The sequence below is a fragment of the Arachis hypogaea genome, chromosome 16 (assembly GCF_003086295.3).
Source record: "Arachis hypogaea cultivar Tifrunner chromosome 16, arahy.Tifrunner.gnm2.J5K5, whole genome shotgun sequence".
NCBI classification, from domain to species: Eukaryota; Viridiplantae; Streptophyta; class Magnoliopsida; order Fabales; family Fabaceae; genus Arachis; species Arachis hypogaea.
In genome coordinates this window covers 129711821-129729202 of record NC_092051.1, presented here as the reverse complement: position 1 = coordinate 129729202, position 17382 = coordinate 129711821, and the positions used below count along the sequence as shown (strand labels likewise).

The 17382-nt window shown below is 35.5% G+C and overlaps 1 protein-coding gene across 2 annotated transcripts; it reads right to left on the bottom strand.

The window, feature by feature from the left end:
• Nucleotides 1–1630: 1630 nt before the first annotated feature.
• On the bottom strand, nucleotides 1631–16037 carry LOC112754988 (histone-lysine N-methyltransferase, H3 lysine-9 specific SUVH4). Of its 2 annotated transcripts, XM_025802833.2 has the most exons (16): nucleotides 15762–16037; nucleotides 15027–15639; nucleotides 14763–14837; nucleotides 14156–14218; nucleotides 13680–13734; nucleotides 13385–13494; nucleotides 13110–13283; nucleotides 10963–11088; nucleotides 8218–8316; nucleotides 4350–4399; nucleotides 4148–4236; nucleotides 3653–3812; nucleotides 3465–3570; nucleotides 3188–3370; nucleotides 2853–3086; nucleotides 1631–2026 (listed from the first exon to the last, which is right to left on the bottom strand). In XM_025802833.2, exons 2-16 carry the CDS (start codon nucleotides 15555–15557, stop codon nucleotides 1913–1915), a joined length of 2169 nt encoding a protein of 722 aa, XP_025658618.1. In that variant the 5' UTR covers nucleotides 15558–15639; nucleotides 15762–16037; the 3' UTR covers nucleotides 1631–1912. The 2 variants fall into 2 exon arrangements, with proteins under 2 accessions (XP_025658618.1, XP_072077310.1); XM_072221209.1 differs by lacking the exon at nucleotides 10963–11088.
• Nucleotides 16038–17382: the final 1345 nt, after the last annotated feature.

Here is a 17382-nt window from a genome sequence, read left to right as displayed (position 1 = left end):
CCTTTATTGCTTCTTCGACCACCCCTTGGCCTTCGAAGTACCTCTCCATTTGCCATAGGAAGTTCTCCACCTCGCAAGCGTCCCTTACGCCCTTGAACTCCTTTGGCTTGGGGAGATCAATCTTTGTCGTCTCCCTTATAATGGTTGGTCGAGATTTTGCCTCCTCGAACCAAACTCGAACTTCCTCAAATATCTTTAAGGAATTCTCAAGCTTCTCTTCGATTTGGAGCATGCTTTCTTTGAAACCATCTAGTTCTTCTAACACGTGAGCCTCGAGGGTCTCCTTGTCATGTTCGATCCTTTGGAAGCGTTCATCCATAGAGGATAGAACATTTTCCAACATAGAAACTCTTTCTTCTAAGAAGTTAGAGTCCTTACCTCTAGGCTCACTTGAAGAACGGACCTTCTTGCCTCCCCATTGAGAAAGAATAGTATCCCTTCCCCTTTGAGACTCAACATGCTCCATGGTGATACTAGAAGTCATTCCCACAAGCGACTTGTGCTCCCTCTCGAACCTTGCTCGGATACCAAATTGTCACGGCCTTGGACACACTCCAACGCTACCGTGATGGCACTCGGACTTACTCAACCTCTTGAGCTAAGACCAAGTCAACCTAACCCTCAATACTTAGCAATAAAGCTAAGAATACAAGAGAACACAAGAGAAAGGAAGCTTTGGTGGAAGAACACTTTATTGCTCAAGTGTGGTTACAAATGATTCACACACACCCAAACTCTAACTCTCACCCCTATTTATAGCCATCCACCTCCTCAATGGATGGTTAGGATTAAATCTAATCAACGGTCCAAATTAATCATTCAGAACCTTCTTTACAAATATCTATCCTACCACAACTCTCTAAATGTTTCTAGATTATTCCATACCACTCTTTATACTTCTATATACATCTACACTCTTCTAGAATATTCTATGACCTTCCAGAGTCTTCTAGAACCTTCTAGAGTATTCCGGGACCTTCTAGGACATTCTAAAACGTTCCGGAACCATCTAGAGCATTCTCAAACACTCCAGAAAACTATACAAACGCTGTTAAATTTAACCTTCTAAAATTTACCGTGACACAAGGTTAGGTTGGACTAAAGTTAACTACAAGGGATAGGGGCTGAACCTGCCACCGTTTTTGAGTTTGAGTTGTGTCTTCAAGAATGTCGCTATATCTTCTTGGAGGTTCCACAAGAGGTAGTCAACCCAAGTTATGTGCCAACTTCTTTGACCTCTTGGAACCCACTCAACATTTTTATTTCATATTTATCTTAGTCTCATCAGATAACCCACATTTTTCTGCTTGATGATGACCTGATGCTTCCAAAAATATCGAAATGAAGGAAGGAAACAAAAAAGACTTGCATTTGACTTTCACTAGCTTTCATGAATAACAACATTAAGTCATCCAACCGATTTTTCCTAATGAAATCTGCCAGTGTACAGCATTAAGTATGAACACGGAAACCAAAGACCTAAATGCAAATTGCTATAAAATCTCAATTAAGCCCTATCATATCCCTTTACAAGATCAATCTTGAAGGCCGCCATATTTTTCACCAAAGATTGCAGTTGATTTTGAACTTTTGAAGCTTAAATCTTGAGATTTTATGTTCTGAAACTACATTTTACAATCATGAATGTAATTTTCCCTTTGATTCCTATTACTTGTAATATCCAGGCAGTACAATCAGAGCCTCAATGTCATTTACTGGGCCTGGGATTTACATAAAAAAATTTACACTGCCGTTGTCATTTTGCTACAATTTGAATCCGATTTTTCCTAATGAAATCTGGCAGCCCAGGTTTTGGGAGCCAGTTACACAAACATATATGGCATCCACACTAGTTTTTCAAAATATACCAACATACAACATTTTAGCACAACGGAGCATAAGCATACTAGCTTTAGAATAATCGCTTCCTGCAACCTGGAGCTCCACAATAGCATGTCACTTGTTTGACCTTTCCATCGGGACCCAATACACTATCAAGCTCATAACCATAGTCATACGTCAGCTCCTGCAACCAATTGGAGATTAAAAAATATGTCATTAATGGTACCAATTTGAACAGACTAGAATAATTTAAACTGCAGTATTGAATCTCCAACATCCATGTCGTCAAACTGAATGGTTCTGATAAACACAATTTACACATTGAAAAATAAGACATCCTTTTAGATGCTATCTCTGCTGACTATGGCTGGGGTAACTATGGGTAATTATGGTAGTGATGGTCCAAATGCTAGGATGAAGATGCCAAGCCTGGTCACTATTTTCCTTCTCAACTCTTTCACAGCTTCAGTATTCACAGTCCAATAGCATAATTGTTGTCATCTTTAATAACATGGATAAAATCACTCACAATACCCTCACAATACCCTCACAATAAACTTCAGATTATTACCGTTATCTGTTTTAACTACAACCAAAACTGACAACAATCATACTCAAATATGGATATAATTACTCACAATACCCTCATAGTAAACTTCAGATTAATACCATTATCAGTTCTAATAAAAACAATCAACAACTCGTGGTTAACATAGAACTGATTTTATAATAACTATAGTAAAACAATGTTTATGATTAATGTGGAACAGTTTTAGCTTCATACTAAAATAAATGAATGAAACATAAAAGTTAACAATTTTAACAATATAAAGTGTTTATCTAAATTGACCTGATTGTGTACAGTAGGGATATCATAAAATAATATCAGCTATCACCATTGTTATCAAGTTATTAAATAACAAGAAAAGCTACACCAGCATGCGGGCCGAAAAATCTTGGCAGGCGTGTGTTGGAAATAAGTTTGTAAAAATGGAGGAAAATGAATTTACCTGCAGTGGGGGTATGTTGTCAGCAGCAAACAGCACTACCCTTGCAAATTTCAAGTTATGGTGGGTGCTCAAGACACATTGAACAAACAAATTAGGCTCACAACAGTGGTTTATAAACCTGGCAATATTTCCAGTAGGTCCAGCATCGATACAGTATTCTGGTGCACCATCTGAACCATGGTCATCATATTTATCCAAAAGATTTGATGGAAATGTACCACTTTGCGATCGCCTCTGTCAAATTAAAAGTAGGCAAGAAGATAAGATCATAATACAGCTTAAGTGTCTGGAAAGTATAATTACATTAAAAGGTTCCATAGGATTCAATTTCCTACCTCTCTTCCACCAAGACCCTTGATTGTCTGTAAGCAATCTATCTCAAAAATATAATTATTCTCTAATACACTGTCCATATCTTCAGTCCTAGCAAGTATTCCTGTGTACTCACAAACTGGTGCACCAGCTGGTATAAAATCCCATGATCTAACAGCCCACCCTTTCTTTGCAGTACGGAAAACCTATTTGATGATTTGTTGAATGCACATATAAGAAGACCAGTACTTTAACAATTAATCATATCAAAGGATTAAGGAAACTAAAACAATATGCAACCTCCAGACGATATCGAATCCCTTTCTGCGAAGTCCGGTTCACACAAGTCTCATCACAGCCACAGTTGGGACCACATTCAAAGACAACATCTTTAGCTTCAACTAACCTGTCAGTCCAAATCAAAAGAAATAGATTCATATATAACACCAAACATAATTTAATTTGCATTTCACCGGTCTGGTACAAACCTGCCACCATTTTGAGCTACGTAGGGAAATTCAGAGCCATTACGCAATGCACATTCACATGTCGTAGAATCAATGCAGACACCCTTGCACTTGCATCCAGTGGCAGCCTTGGGAAACTTCACATTTTTTGCAACCTTAACAGAGTTGCAATACGTAAAACCTAGAGTATAAAAAAGTCAATTAAATTGTCATGAAGCAAAACCGAGCACTGAAAATGCTTATTTGCAGTCTGCAATGATGAATACTTGATAGAATTTTAGATAATTAACATATAAATTAGTTTCAGAGCATACTAAAATAAGATAAGAGGCAAGAAATTTTCAACAATATATACAGTTATACTTAAATACAAATAGGCATGACTAAAATTTCAAAGCAGAAGAATCATCCGATTGTGTCTGCCAAAATATATTCTCAACGTAAAATAAAGCAAAGAAAAAAATGTGTATAAGCATCAATTTGATAACCAAAAAATAAAAATTGATCTCGACTTGCCCGTTGGTGCAACAGGGGGATCATCAACCAAATTTGTAGCAGGAATTGGAATATTTTCTTGACCTCCAGTTATATCCTCACATACCAACCTAAGCAATGTATAAGTTGTTATATTATAAACAAGAATTCCATAACAAATCCCTTGCAAAATTGAAATAAAAAAGGCACAAAAAATATGTACTCAGTTTTCTCCTTAAATTACCCTCGTATTTCTGCAGTAGACTGTGGTACACGTCCACGAGTGAAATAAACCTAACATTGCACAGAAAAATATTGCTAAGGAGATATATTGTTAAGGAGATATATCCATTGCTAACATATTGCACAGAAAAAATGTACTCAGTTAAATACCAATGCTAAGGAGTTTACTAACATTGCACAGAAAAATATGTAGGCAGTTTAACTCTAAGGAGATAAATGTCAATACCAATCTATCCATTGCTAAGGAGTTTACTAAATACCTTCAGAAGGTCAACTTCCATGACGCACCAATAGAAACTTCCTGAAGAGCTAAGTAAAACAATCAAAATCAAGTACCTCAGTCCATACTGCAAATAGCCTGGTAAATTTACCATACTTTAAAAGGTGACCTTTTTCATTAATGTGTCTATAAAGGTGACTTATTTCATCAGGGTATAAAGAGAGCCAATCAAAGCTTCTAGCAAATATCTAGAGTGGTTATCCTCCAAATTCAGCCTTCCCCTTTTCCAATTTTCGTTAATTAAACTTTTCCTCATTCTCCGGATTGAACCTCAAGAAAAGGTTTAGAATATCAAACGCCAACCATGGCCCACTTGAGCTTGTTCTTTGTCTCTAAGAGTCTAACTAAATTTTCTCTTTAGGTGTTCGTGTCGCACTCAATTGGTCTTACCTCTGAATTATTACTATTCACTTCTTATTGCTGTTCCATATTCCAAAGGAGTGTCAAACACCATTGAAAGGATTGAGGGAATTTCTTTCGTGTGGAGCTTGGGATGCGGCGTTGGATCACGTGGAAAATTGGAAATTTTGTTGTCCTAAGATTGACGGTGGCATGGGTCATTGTCGGTAACGATATTACTTTGGTGGCAAAATGACTACAGTATGTTCCCGTAAAAATGCAATGTCTTTGGTATCAAGTTATCAAGAGCAAATATGGTACGAACAAGAGTAGGTAATGCTAATGTTGATACCCATTCTAGTCAATGGAAATTCATTTCACAAGGTTACACTACTTTTAGAAAGTTCTTTGCTTTATGGTAGGAGTCTAATTTTTAGACCATTTGATAGGAGAAACGTCTTGAAGCCTAGCCTTTCCTCGTCTCAATCATCTATCTTTATTGCATAATTCTCCTATTCAGTCCGTTTGCATTACACACGGTTTCTCTTTCCCTTGAGACATTCATTTCTTTCGTAACCTTAATGATAGGGAATGCTTTGAACCTTTGCCTCACTTACATCTCCTTGATATTTTTGTCCTCTAACCCTGACAAAAAGGCATGGTATCTTGACTCCTCTGATACCTTTAGTTGTAAATTCTTCTTCAAATTTCTTATGCATTCCTCAACACTCGTTTACATCTGGACAAACCCATTTGGAAGTTCAAACCTCCTCTAAAGTCAAATCTTTTATATGGACAATTCTGCTCAAGTGTTTGGGGTGGCGCTAGAAAGAGAGCCTAAGATTGAAAAACAAAGACTAGGAGACAAAGACCAAATTAAGTCTCTGCACTATGTTTGGTGTAAAGTGTATAAAATTGAATTATCTCTCAATATCCTTTTTTATTTAAGATAAATACAGAAACTGAAACAAACAAAATTAGTTAAATATCCCTTTTCCCTCTTCTTTCCTTTTTCCCATTCCCCAAGTTGCATCAACATCTCCTACACGGGAAAGGGTAGATGGCCTTGTAAATACTAACAGCTAAAACATCAATAAGCCTCTTGGTGATGCAACTCCCAAAACAGAAGCTGAACATTTTGGTTTATAGGTATGGAGCTACTTATTGATGCTTGCTGTCTTTCCATCTTCAATACTATCATGAGTATTTAAACTTCATCTAACATAATTAGGTAAAGTATTATTTCAAATAGAAAATAAAAAAATAATTTCTTTCTCTTGCTTCTATTTTTGATGACATGGTATATTGAATTTGCTTACAAATTCTTTTAGCATGAGCTTGAAAATTATAAGCAAGGACTTGTTCCACCCTTAATCCAATAGTTGCCACAATTTATTTTATCCTAATTTTCTAACTTTTAAGAGCTTCAAATGTTATTGCTGGATTAGAGTCAACTTGTTTCTTTGTGTAACCTATATTGATCTTGAAGAATTAAAAGAGCTAGGTTCTGGAACCTTTGGAATTGTTTATCTTGGAAAGTGGAGGGGAACTGAGGTTACAATTAAGAGGAATAAAAAAAGTAGTTGCATCTCCAATAGATTATCCAAGCAAAGAACGGATGGTAAGAGGATCTCTTCTCTGACTTGTCTTCCATGGCTAGGTCTGACCAACGTCTTGTCTCTCTTCACTGCCTTTGTCTCTATTAATTTTGTCTATCACGGCTACGGTATTGGTGGTGGCGGTGGTGGAGATGGAGGTTGCAAGAAAGGGAGGCATGGTTTGCGAGGAAAAGGAAAGGTGGGGTTATACTTGGAATTTGAAAAGTTGGATCAGGGTAATTTTAGAAATAAACATTATTAAAGTTTCAGTCTCCGTCGCCAAAAATTTGTCCCATGTGTCCTCACTTTCTAGAGGAACTGAAGGGAGTGAAATTTTGTCCCGGGACTAAAATTTTAACTCCAGACTCTGACTACCAAACAAAGTAATGAGTCTTAGTCCTCCAATCCCACTCCCAGTACCTCAAAACAAACGCTACCTAACAGAATTAATACTAATGAATTGTTGCAAGTTCAACAGCCACATAAGGATATCTACTTTGATGTGTTTGTTACACAAACGAGTAGCTTGGTGCACAAGCATCCCCATTAATGCAAGGTCCAAAGAAGGGCTGCATCAAAAAGGTGAAATGTATGCAACCTAACCTGAAATTACATCATTGCCCATTGGGTGTTCCCACAGCTTGAACCCGACATTGAGATCACTCAGAGACAACTCAACTCCTGATGTGTTTGTTATGTGTGGGGGAAATTCAAAGTCAAATTCACATCAATTTTTGCATTTCCCAAAAGCTGTATTCTTATAGAACAATTTGTTTAGCATAGCTGATGCATGTTGAGTGTGCCCTGGAGCCATAGAACAATTTCTTGTGTCTATTTTTTTAGGGTGTGGTAGAGAAAAGTGGCAAAATTTGTGTCAATCTGAAAATTTTGCCATAATTTGGACTTATTTGGTTGGAGTGAAATGCACGCACCTTCAATGGAAAAATTTTTACAAACATGATGTATGGGATAGAATTAGACGCCTAGTTTCTGGTTGGTGTAAAGATCATGATATTTAAAGGGGAAAGCAAGTAGAAAGATTGGAAAGCTATGCTTTATAGATAAATCTTGTGTTTTTTGCTTTTGCTTTGGTATAGGGGAAACCTTATCTCCCAGATTGTATAATCCTTCTCATCTTACTGAAATTATATATATAGCACACACAAAAAAAAAGTACACTAGAATTACAATTTACAACTAAAAAGATTGGGTCGTGACAATACTCTGCAAAAGGTATTCAAGCTACTAAAAAAGGAAAATAAACTAACTTGACTTTGGTGAAAATGAAATGAATAATGCACATGATATACATCAGCCGCAGAAAATTGCTAACTTGACTTTTAGCATTTTCTTTGCATGGAACATTGCAGGAAATAGTTGATCATGAAACCTCCAAGATGACAAGTTAGATATATTTTGCTAGTTGCTACACATTTTCAAGTTAGTTGCAAGTTGCACTAGATTATTAAATGATTAACTAAATGTCAATCTTCATAATGTATTTTAATGAATAGATTATGCTCATACAACACTATAAAAGATTCCGCAACCTACTTTATGTTTAATTGGCAGCATGCTCACAAAAACCACATCTTCAACCAAACCAAGAGATGTATCAAGTATCATGGCAAATGAGCAGAAAATAGTAGAACCTGATTTGTGGTCATTAATGGCTGCCCTTCAATTCTCTTAAGTTGAAATTTGTAGACTGTAAATCCAGATATTCCCTTCTCTGCCCAATACTTGATCACCTGACACAACAGGGCAGAAATTTTAAATTTCACCTATAAAATAGAATGCTAATTGATCTCCATCTTTCATGTCTCACTAGTTAAAATAATCAATTAATAGGCATATGTAAATGCCATTTAATTTAATACAATCATAAAAGTAAAGCATACAAGACATAAATTAGAAACTTTGAAATATGGCAAATATCAGAAGAATTTTAAAAAGGATGCACTCCTCTTGAAACTAAAGTTGCTTACAGATTAACTTAAAAATAAATTATGTAAAGAAAACAATTTTAAGAGATTTTCTTGGTAGGTTACTATTTAAATCTTATAGTATATAATTTATTTATCCAGTTGTTATATGGATCTTTCCTAAAGTATGGGCAATACAACAAATCATGTATATTATATGCACCTTATGATTTTACTCAATCTCAAATATAGTCTCTTTCCAACATGGCAAACCTGATTGGAACTAAAGTTTGTAGGTTCAAAGACCATATAAAGCTATCTCCCCTGATATGCATGTTAGGAGTGGGGCAAAATAAAAATCAAATCCAAATCAACTCTTACATTGTCATTTGTTTGTGTTTCTATTTAAAACCTCTTCTTGTATATTTTGAAGAATGTTAGGCCTGTCCTACAACCATGGTTAACTTCATCCTCTTGACTAGGTGTGATTATTTTTTGAAGTAGGAAACAGGAAAATTCATTCTGGCACTATATAACATACACTGTTTGAACTATTTGGTTGATGCACATTGCACACACCTTCAATGGCAAATTTTCTAACAACCAAGTTTTATTGGATAGGACTAGGCATCTAACATCTACTTTGGATAAAGCTCATGATCATTATAAAGGACTTGACCATTAAAATTTGTTAAGAAATCAGAAAGCTACGATTTATAAATTACTCTGTTAGTTGCCTTTTGCTCCCGTATAACAAAAACTCACCTCCTTCCTATACATTATTCTCTCCATCTTAACAAAATTATTCGTTTATAAAAAATAAAGGAATTTTTTGTGGTAAGTGGTAAGATGTGAAATTTAACTGCTTTTCGAAATTTCATTGATGTGTGCGGACTCATAAAATATATGAAACTGGTGCCCCCTAGATGTCCAATTATAGTTAAGTATATGGTTTTAAAAAATCATTTAAAACAACTTGATTTTGGATAAACCAAATTGATTCTACCCTTATTAACACTTACAATTAGTAGTGGGGGGAAAAACCCTAATACCATGTTTTTTGGAACTTACATTCACAATTTGAAAACGTCAGACATAAGTCAAAACACATTAGGATTGATGAATCAAGCAAGTGAAAAGATCAACAAAGCTTCTTGCCACAAAAACATTTCTAACAGTCAAAATGCACAAGATATCTACTATGCCAGAAAAAAAAAGCAAAGTATATATTTTGTTCCAAAGGTTTTCAGCATTTTTAAAATTTCCCTTAACATTTAATTTGATTCAATTTTATCCTTACCGTCATTTTTTCGACAGTTAACTCTGATCTAATATTTTCTTTTCCAATTTTACCTTCTTAAATCTAATCCTAAACCATAATCCCAATTCCCCCAAGACAGAACCATTCAACCTCCATAGCTCGACCTTCCATCCTCACCAACTGTTGCACCCTTCACCTCACCTCACCATTGCCATCGCAGCTGCTTCAACTCACTAGTCAACACTGCCATCACAACACCACCACCACCCGCACTCATCACTGCACCCATCATCATCGTCGTCTTCATCAACACCCCTCCCCACCCATCATCAGCGCCTCCTTCACTCTCGCTCACTGCCGCCTCTCCTCCCCAACCCAACAACTACCACCACTCATGCCTCACAACCTGACCCCACAAATACAACCACAACAACATTTATATCACCACCATCTCTCCCACCACCACCAACAGCAACAACATAACAGAACCAGAATCAAAATCAGTGACAAAAAATAAGAGATCAAAGACAGACTCCAAGCAGGGCAAAGATAAAGAGGGATAGAGAAAGCGGCAAATGGCGGCAAAGCAAACGCAGAGGCGAACATTGCTGGAGAAGACAAAGACACGAAAGTTGCAGCAGAGTCTAACTTTGTCGGAGGCAGTAGAGTCAAACAGAGGCAGAAGGCCAGAAGCTAGGTGAACAGTGTATGCAGAGGCAAATGACAGAGGTAGAAGCATTGGGAAGCTCGCCGTCATTTGTGCGACGGTGACAGAGGGGAGGAGAGGAAGTGATATGTTTATAGATATTTTAGTTCCTGAAATTTTAATAACATATAAGAGACTTGATCGTGGACGGTGCCTAATGGATAAGACTTTGTTGTTGTTGTTGTTGTTGTAGTTGTTTAAGGGATTTGATTATAAGAATTTTAAACTAAATGGAATTCAGTTGAAAAATATCTGTAAAATGTAAGAATTAAAATACCAATCATTATGTTTTAATTATAAGAACCTAATTGAACTTGAAATTCTTGCTAAATCTCAGGACAAACAAAGTTCGAGTGAAATTATACACCATTATATGTAATTAAACTTCTTAATATTTAAAGATGAGGTCATGAGGAACCAATATAATAGGCATGCTACATAAATGTTCACCAAAATAGTGACAAATTCTTACTCAAACAAATTAGTGAGATTCTTTAAGAGTTACCTTGTACAAGCCATCATATGTATAGATTTTAGTAGCACCATTTGAAGATTTACCGTTTGAAGATTTACCATTTGAAGATTTATGACCACGGATCACTCTAACAGGCACATCTTGCTCTATACAATTCTACAATGAAATACAAAAAAAAATGTCAACTTCGCATGAAAAGAACAATATAAACAAGAACAATGCAAATGATAACACACCACATACCACTCAACACACACACACAAAAGCAACCTAATGCATGAAGCTTCAACTTAGTGGGATTACACAAAGAGGATATCATCTATCCCCATATCCAATTTACCCATTGTGGTTGGAGGCTTTGCAATACTATTGGACGATAACTACGATGAACCCATCTTCGGGAGAAAAGAGCACCTTACCTCACAAGTTAAGGGGTATGTTCAATTATGAACTTTAGTCTTCATTTTCGAAAAAACAAACTCCTATACCTTCCCAGATGTGCAATTCAACCCACCTATTATTTTTACGACTAAATGATAAGGAAACTAGATTGCATTTAATATAATTTACATATCAGGGTGCACATGATTTAAATGAATTGTTAGGAAGTCCAAAGCATCAATTAATACCATTCTTTAAATTCAAAGGCAGAAGTGCACATAGCTTATAAGTCAACGGCTGAAGTGGCTTCTTCCCTTGAACTTCTACTAACATTCAGAATTCAAAATAGGGGAGGGGAGGGGGGGAAGAAATATGCAATATTGTTTAACTACCGGTCCCACCTAATGAGATTAGGATAGTTAAACCATGTGATTGTGGTATGGTATTGTTTTTGTTTTTCACCCTTGTTCTAAAATAAGGGCTCCCTTGCATCGCTAAAATTTTATAGTGTATTATACACAAGCATTGTTGCTTATACTAAAAGGCAGACTAGTGCAAAGCACCCTACATTATGCAGGGTCCGTGGAAAGGTCACACCCAAATCTAAAGGGTCTATACATGTAGCCACACCTGATACAAGCATCAATGATTGATTCCACAACTTGAACCTATGACCTTGAAAAAACTCAACTCTTGTTCCAAAGTTTCCTTCCAAAGTAGTCATAATGGAATGGACAAAAATAAAGAACAAAGTCATGAGGGAGAAATTTAGAGTAGAACCTATGGTTGAAAAGATGGTGGAATTTCACCTTTGATGATTGAGTTTGGAAAGTTTTGGAGAATAACAACAGAGCATCTAATCAAGAGGAGGATGGATGAGTTGGAACTTGGAATGGGTTGAGTTCAGACATGATTCATGATAAGGTGCATAAACGTTATTGAACCATGTAACCAATCCCACTTAGTAAAATAAGGCTTTGTAGTTGTTTCTATACAAATGCAATGAGCTTTCAATTTTCTAACTTCCCATTTATTTCCCAATAATGATAGACGAACAATTAAAAGAGTATAGTTAGGTAGCATTTGTTTGCAGAGATTGGGACTGTGGGACTGGAACTCAATATTGTGTTTGCTAGTCAAAGATTGAAACTAAAATTTCAATCTTGGGACATAAAATTTTAGTCCCTTCATTACTTCCAAAAAATAAGGACACAGGAAACTGAAACTTTTTTGAATAAACACTAAAACTTTAATAACATTTCTTCTCAAAAATACCCCAATTAACCTTTAAAATTCCAAATCTACCTTTAATTACCATATTTATCTTAAATTAAATATAATACTAAGACATAACTCAGTCTAGTAAATTTTACACCAAACACTACAGAAAATTAATTTAGTCTCTGTCTCTCAGTCTCAATCTTCTTTCCAAACGCAGCCTTATAGACACGGAGAAAAAGGTATCCGTGTGGGACATCCTTATCTGTTGGAGCTGTTTTTTTTTTATTTATTTATATTTTACTGTAGTGCTGGTTGATGTTTCCTTCAATTCCTTTCTTTTTTAGGGTAAAGGAGTAATTTCATTAAGTCGAGTAGGATAAAACCAACTGGGGATAAGAGTTCCCCTATACAAAAGCAAAGCAAACAAAACATTTATACAAGGTATAGCCTTCCATACCCTTCCTCTAACAAAGCCAAATAAAATAAATAAAATAATCAAATCAACCACATAGAAGAAACAAGAAATTACCATGGGTTAAATGTTCCAAGAGATTTTAAAAAAAAAAAAAGCACACCTTGAGTGCTAAGTTACCCCGCTCCAACTTTTGGTCTTTGATTTGGCGCTTATCACCTGTCAAGTTATGCCCACCTTGACCAGTATACACAACATCATCAGCATTATCAACATCATCTTCATACTGGCCCGACAAAACAATGGCCACGGCAATAGGGTATTCATAAATGCTGTTCTGTGGCAACCAAGAGGTGAAAACAAAACAAAACATAAGGTGTGTGTAACCTTCATATTCTACACACAAACAAAGAGAACAGCACAATGAAAATAAAGTACCACTTTGTCATGGGATTTGCCCATATAATCAATGCCATTTAACCAATGACTATGAAAACCAACAGCAACCATTTCACCTCGAGAAAAGAACTGATGTCCAGCTTCAATACCTGACATTAATAGAAAAGTTCAACCCATATCAAAATAAGGAAGTAATCACAATAGGAAATTATGATAATCAATGGCTTATAAGAAATAACTCCTGCCTGGTTTGATACATAGAAAATAAAAAATAACACTGTTATTATGGTAAATGACAAAAGACATGAAAACACAAGAAGACAAAGCCACAAACCTGGAAGGTCACCAATTCTTTTCTCAGGGTACAAAATCTCATTATTCGTCATCATCTGCCAAAAATCCCAATTTTCAAGGTAATGTCAAAAAATAAGATGTAGGATTGCACAGTAAAATGTAATCAATATCGTTTAATCATAACCAAGCATCGCTCCAACTTAGTAATAAAACCCAACATGATAAATCACTTGGAGAAAGGAAACAACTTTTGGCATCTATAATGCAGAAAGGGGGAAGAGGCACTAGAAATAAAAGAACTGGAACCATATAAGGCAACAATTTAAATAAAATGAAAAAACAAGAAACACAACTACTACAAACAAGAGACGTATAAAAGCTAACTCTAATGCCATGTTATTGATGAAATTAGGAAGGCATAATCTTATACTAGATCATCATGTTTCAATATAATGTCATTATACTTATAATTAAGATGTCAATAAAAAACAATCAAGTCACTGAATTCTGACTTACCATGGATAGTGCCTTTAGATCAGGTCGTTGATGAGTTTTCTTAACTTCAAGTGGTCCCCCTTTCTATACAGATAAACATGTCAAATTTATCACAATAAAAGAATTCAGTAAAGCATTCAGATTTAATTAAGTATACCAGGAATAGGACAATGATAAAGTAAACCCTCAAATTGATCCATGGAATTCTGATGTTTAAAAAATTACCATTCTCATTTTAGTGAGCGACACTTTATTTTGGTCAAATAAGTTTATTCCTGTTAGAAAAATCAGTCACTAGTATCATATTCAAATTATTCTCTAACATATTGAATTTAACTTAGAAAAATGCTAGGGGACCATCAGAAATTATTGTTTTTTTGCCATCACTTAGTCATCAACTCAATCCCTTTAGTCTAGTAATTCAACAACATATTTTATCCCATACTTTTAAACATTGATGGCTAATTAATGGCCAAAAACAATAAATTCTACTATCCCTCTAGCATTCCTCTTTAACTTAAAGGACTATTGTTATCATTGTTTGCAAACAACCTATGTCCGCCATGAAACCAGGGACTCAGATAGATAAGAGAATCCACAAGTAACAAGTGATTAACGAGAGTCCAACCTTCGATTTTGAAGACTTTGACTTCTTAGCAGCTTCAGATTCAGCCTTCGCTTTCCCACACCTCTTCTCTTCCTCCTGTAAATACCAAACAGATGCTCAAACAAGAGCTATTACCACTGACTATTCCTCTAACAAACTAAAATGAAAGCAGCTACAAGCAAATTATAATATTTCTACCGGAATTCACCATTTCCCACACAAATGCAAACAACAGAGAAGCAACAAAATCAGCAGCAGCAAAAATTCAGAACCAATAGAACTAACCTGAACAAAATGAAGGTAATGCTTGTTGTAGACCCTAATAGTCTCCTTCACCCTTAAGGCAGCTCCTTTATTTTCAGCAGAATTAGCCACAGCATTCTCAGAATCCCCTACTCCATTTTGATCCTGCATAAACGGCCGCCTCTTCGGCTTCTTCGCCGAGGAAGGAGCAACACCTCCCTCTCCCTCGCCAACACCCTCCTCGTTTCCGCTGTCATTGTTCCCCTTCTTTGGGGAAGCACCACCAACAACAACCTCTCCCTCTCCCAAGTACTCCCCATTCCTCACGCGCTTCTTGCTCCACTTCTTCGCCACTTTCACACGTTTCTCCTCTTTTTCTTTCTCTTCTTCTACTACCACCGCTCCACGGCGAGCTTGAAGCTCCTCCTCTGCCTTCTGCTTCGCCGCTTGGATTCTCGCACTGGCTCTGCGCTGCACCGACATGTCCTTCGCCACGTTCTTCTTCTCTCCCGTTTCGTCACTGTTCCTCGCCGGCATTTCAAAATCAGAGCTCTTTTCCGTCTTCGGAACCATCGAATATTGAGAATCAACGCCGCCGAGCACGATTGAGTTCTGAATAAGCGCAACTGCACCTTCAACCTGCAAGCATGCAAATCTGCAAGACAGAAATGAAAACGAGAAAAACTAAAATCAATACCGAAATGCAAGAAACTCAGAGCAGTGATCGAGAAGATAAACACCGAAACCATTGAAGATTTTACGAAATGAGCGAAAAACCTCGAAGTGTAGCTTGGATTAGAAGCTCCTAGGGTTTGGGGAGAAGGAAAGAGAGAATGCAGAGAGAGTGCTGTGAAGAGAGAGAGAAAACGAGAAGACGCAATGTTTCGTCCCGTGTTTTTAATAATAGGCTCCACTGTCCGAGAACTAGAGTGGACTGTGGACTCTTGAAATTCTTTTTGAAATTAATTTTATTTGTTTTTTTTTTTTTCTTTTGCTTATTTTTCTTTTGGATTCCCGCTTCGGACTTTGATTTCCCTCCTCGTAAGCGCACACGAATGGCAACGCGTGTTTGCAATATAGGATTCGGAAATAATAAGACAAAATGATTCAATATTTATTATTGTTATTGTTATATTTTTTGTTATTACAATATTACTTATTACTTTTTTTTTTTACCAAAAATAGGAGATTCAAATTCGCAACCTCTTAGAGCCCGTTTGGAAAGTAGCAGAAGCTACTTTTTTTGACTTTTAGATTATAAGAAGTCACAATCTGCATGTTTGGCACCATTTTAAAAAAAGCTTTTAGCTTCTCGAAAAGTTAATTTACAGCTTTTCAAAGAAGTAGAAATATATAACTTCTCTACTTCTTGATAAGTCATTCTATCACTTCCTTAAAAAAAATTAATTTCAAAACAAAAAAAATCTACTTTCCTTCTTGACTCTGTGAAAAATACTGACCCTTCATCACCACCATTTTCACGCAATGTCTGCTAGAAAGCACTGGCCTTCTACCATCATTCTCACACAATGTTCCAAACGTCCCCTTTTTCACCTAATGATTCATCTAATGGAAGTATTGATCCTCTACCACCATTTTCAGACAATATTGCATCTGAACAACTTACTGCATATATTCCTTCTAAATATTTTTTTTATCATTTTATCACTCTATTTTTTATTATTAAATTTGTATTTAACTGTGGTATGAAATTTTAGTTTTAATTTTATTTTTTTCGTGATTTTATAACTTGCTATTATTTTCATAGTTAATTATAGCAAGTTCTTGACCTTAATAAAGGAGAAGGGAGTTCTAATAGGAGTAAAATAAAAAATAAAAAACAGCAACAAAATATACATTGACACACATTTTATATTTATTTTTTTCACCTACCATATCATACACAATATCAGTGATTAGATTATGTAAAATCAACATTCAATATTGGAAAGTATTTGTTATCATAGTTATTTTAATATTTATTCTCTTATGTAAAAAAAAATATTTTTGAATTATTTATCCAAACGCTACAACTTTAAAATAAGTACTTTTATAACTAAAAATCCAAACACAAAATAACTTATTTATAAGCTGCTATTAATAAAAGTCTTTATGCTTTAACCTCTTTTTTTCAAAAGAACTTATTTAAGTTATTTACCCAAACTGGGCCTTAATTGAGTATGAAAATACTATACCATTTGAGCTATTACTTATTACATTTAGCGTAAAATAACAAAAATGCATCAGAATTATTTTATCACCGATAAAAATATTTTAAATTTTATTATTGGTAAAATTATTCGTAAATAATTTAAAAATATGCAAATATTCAGTCATGGTCAAAGACATGCTCTTTTAATAAAAAAAAATGTGACTGACTAACAGAACATTTTATATA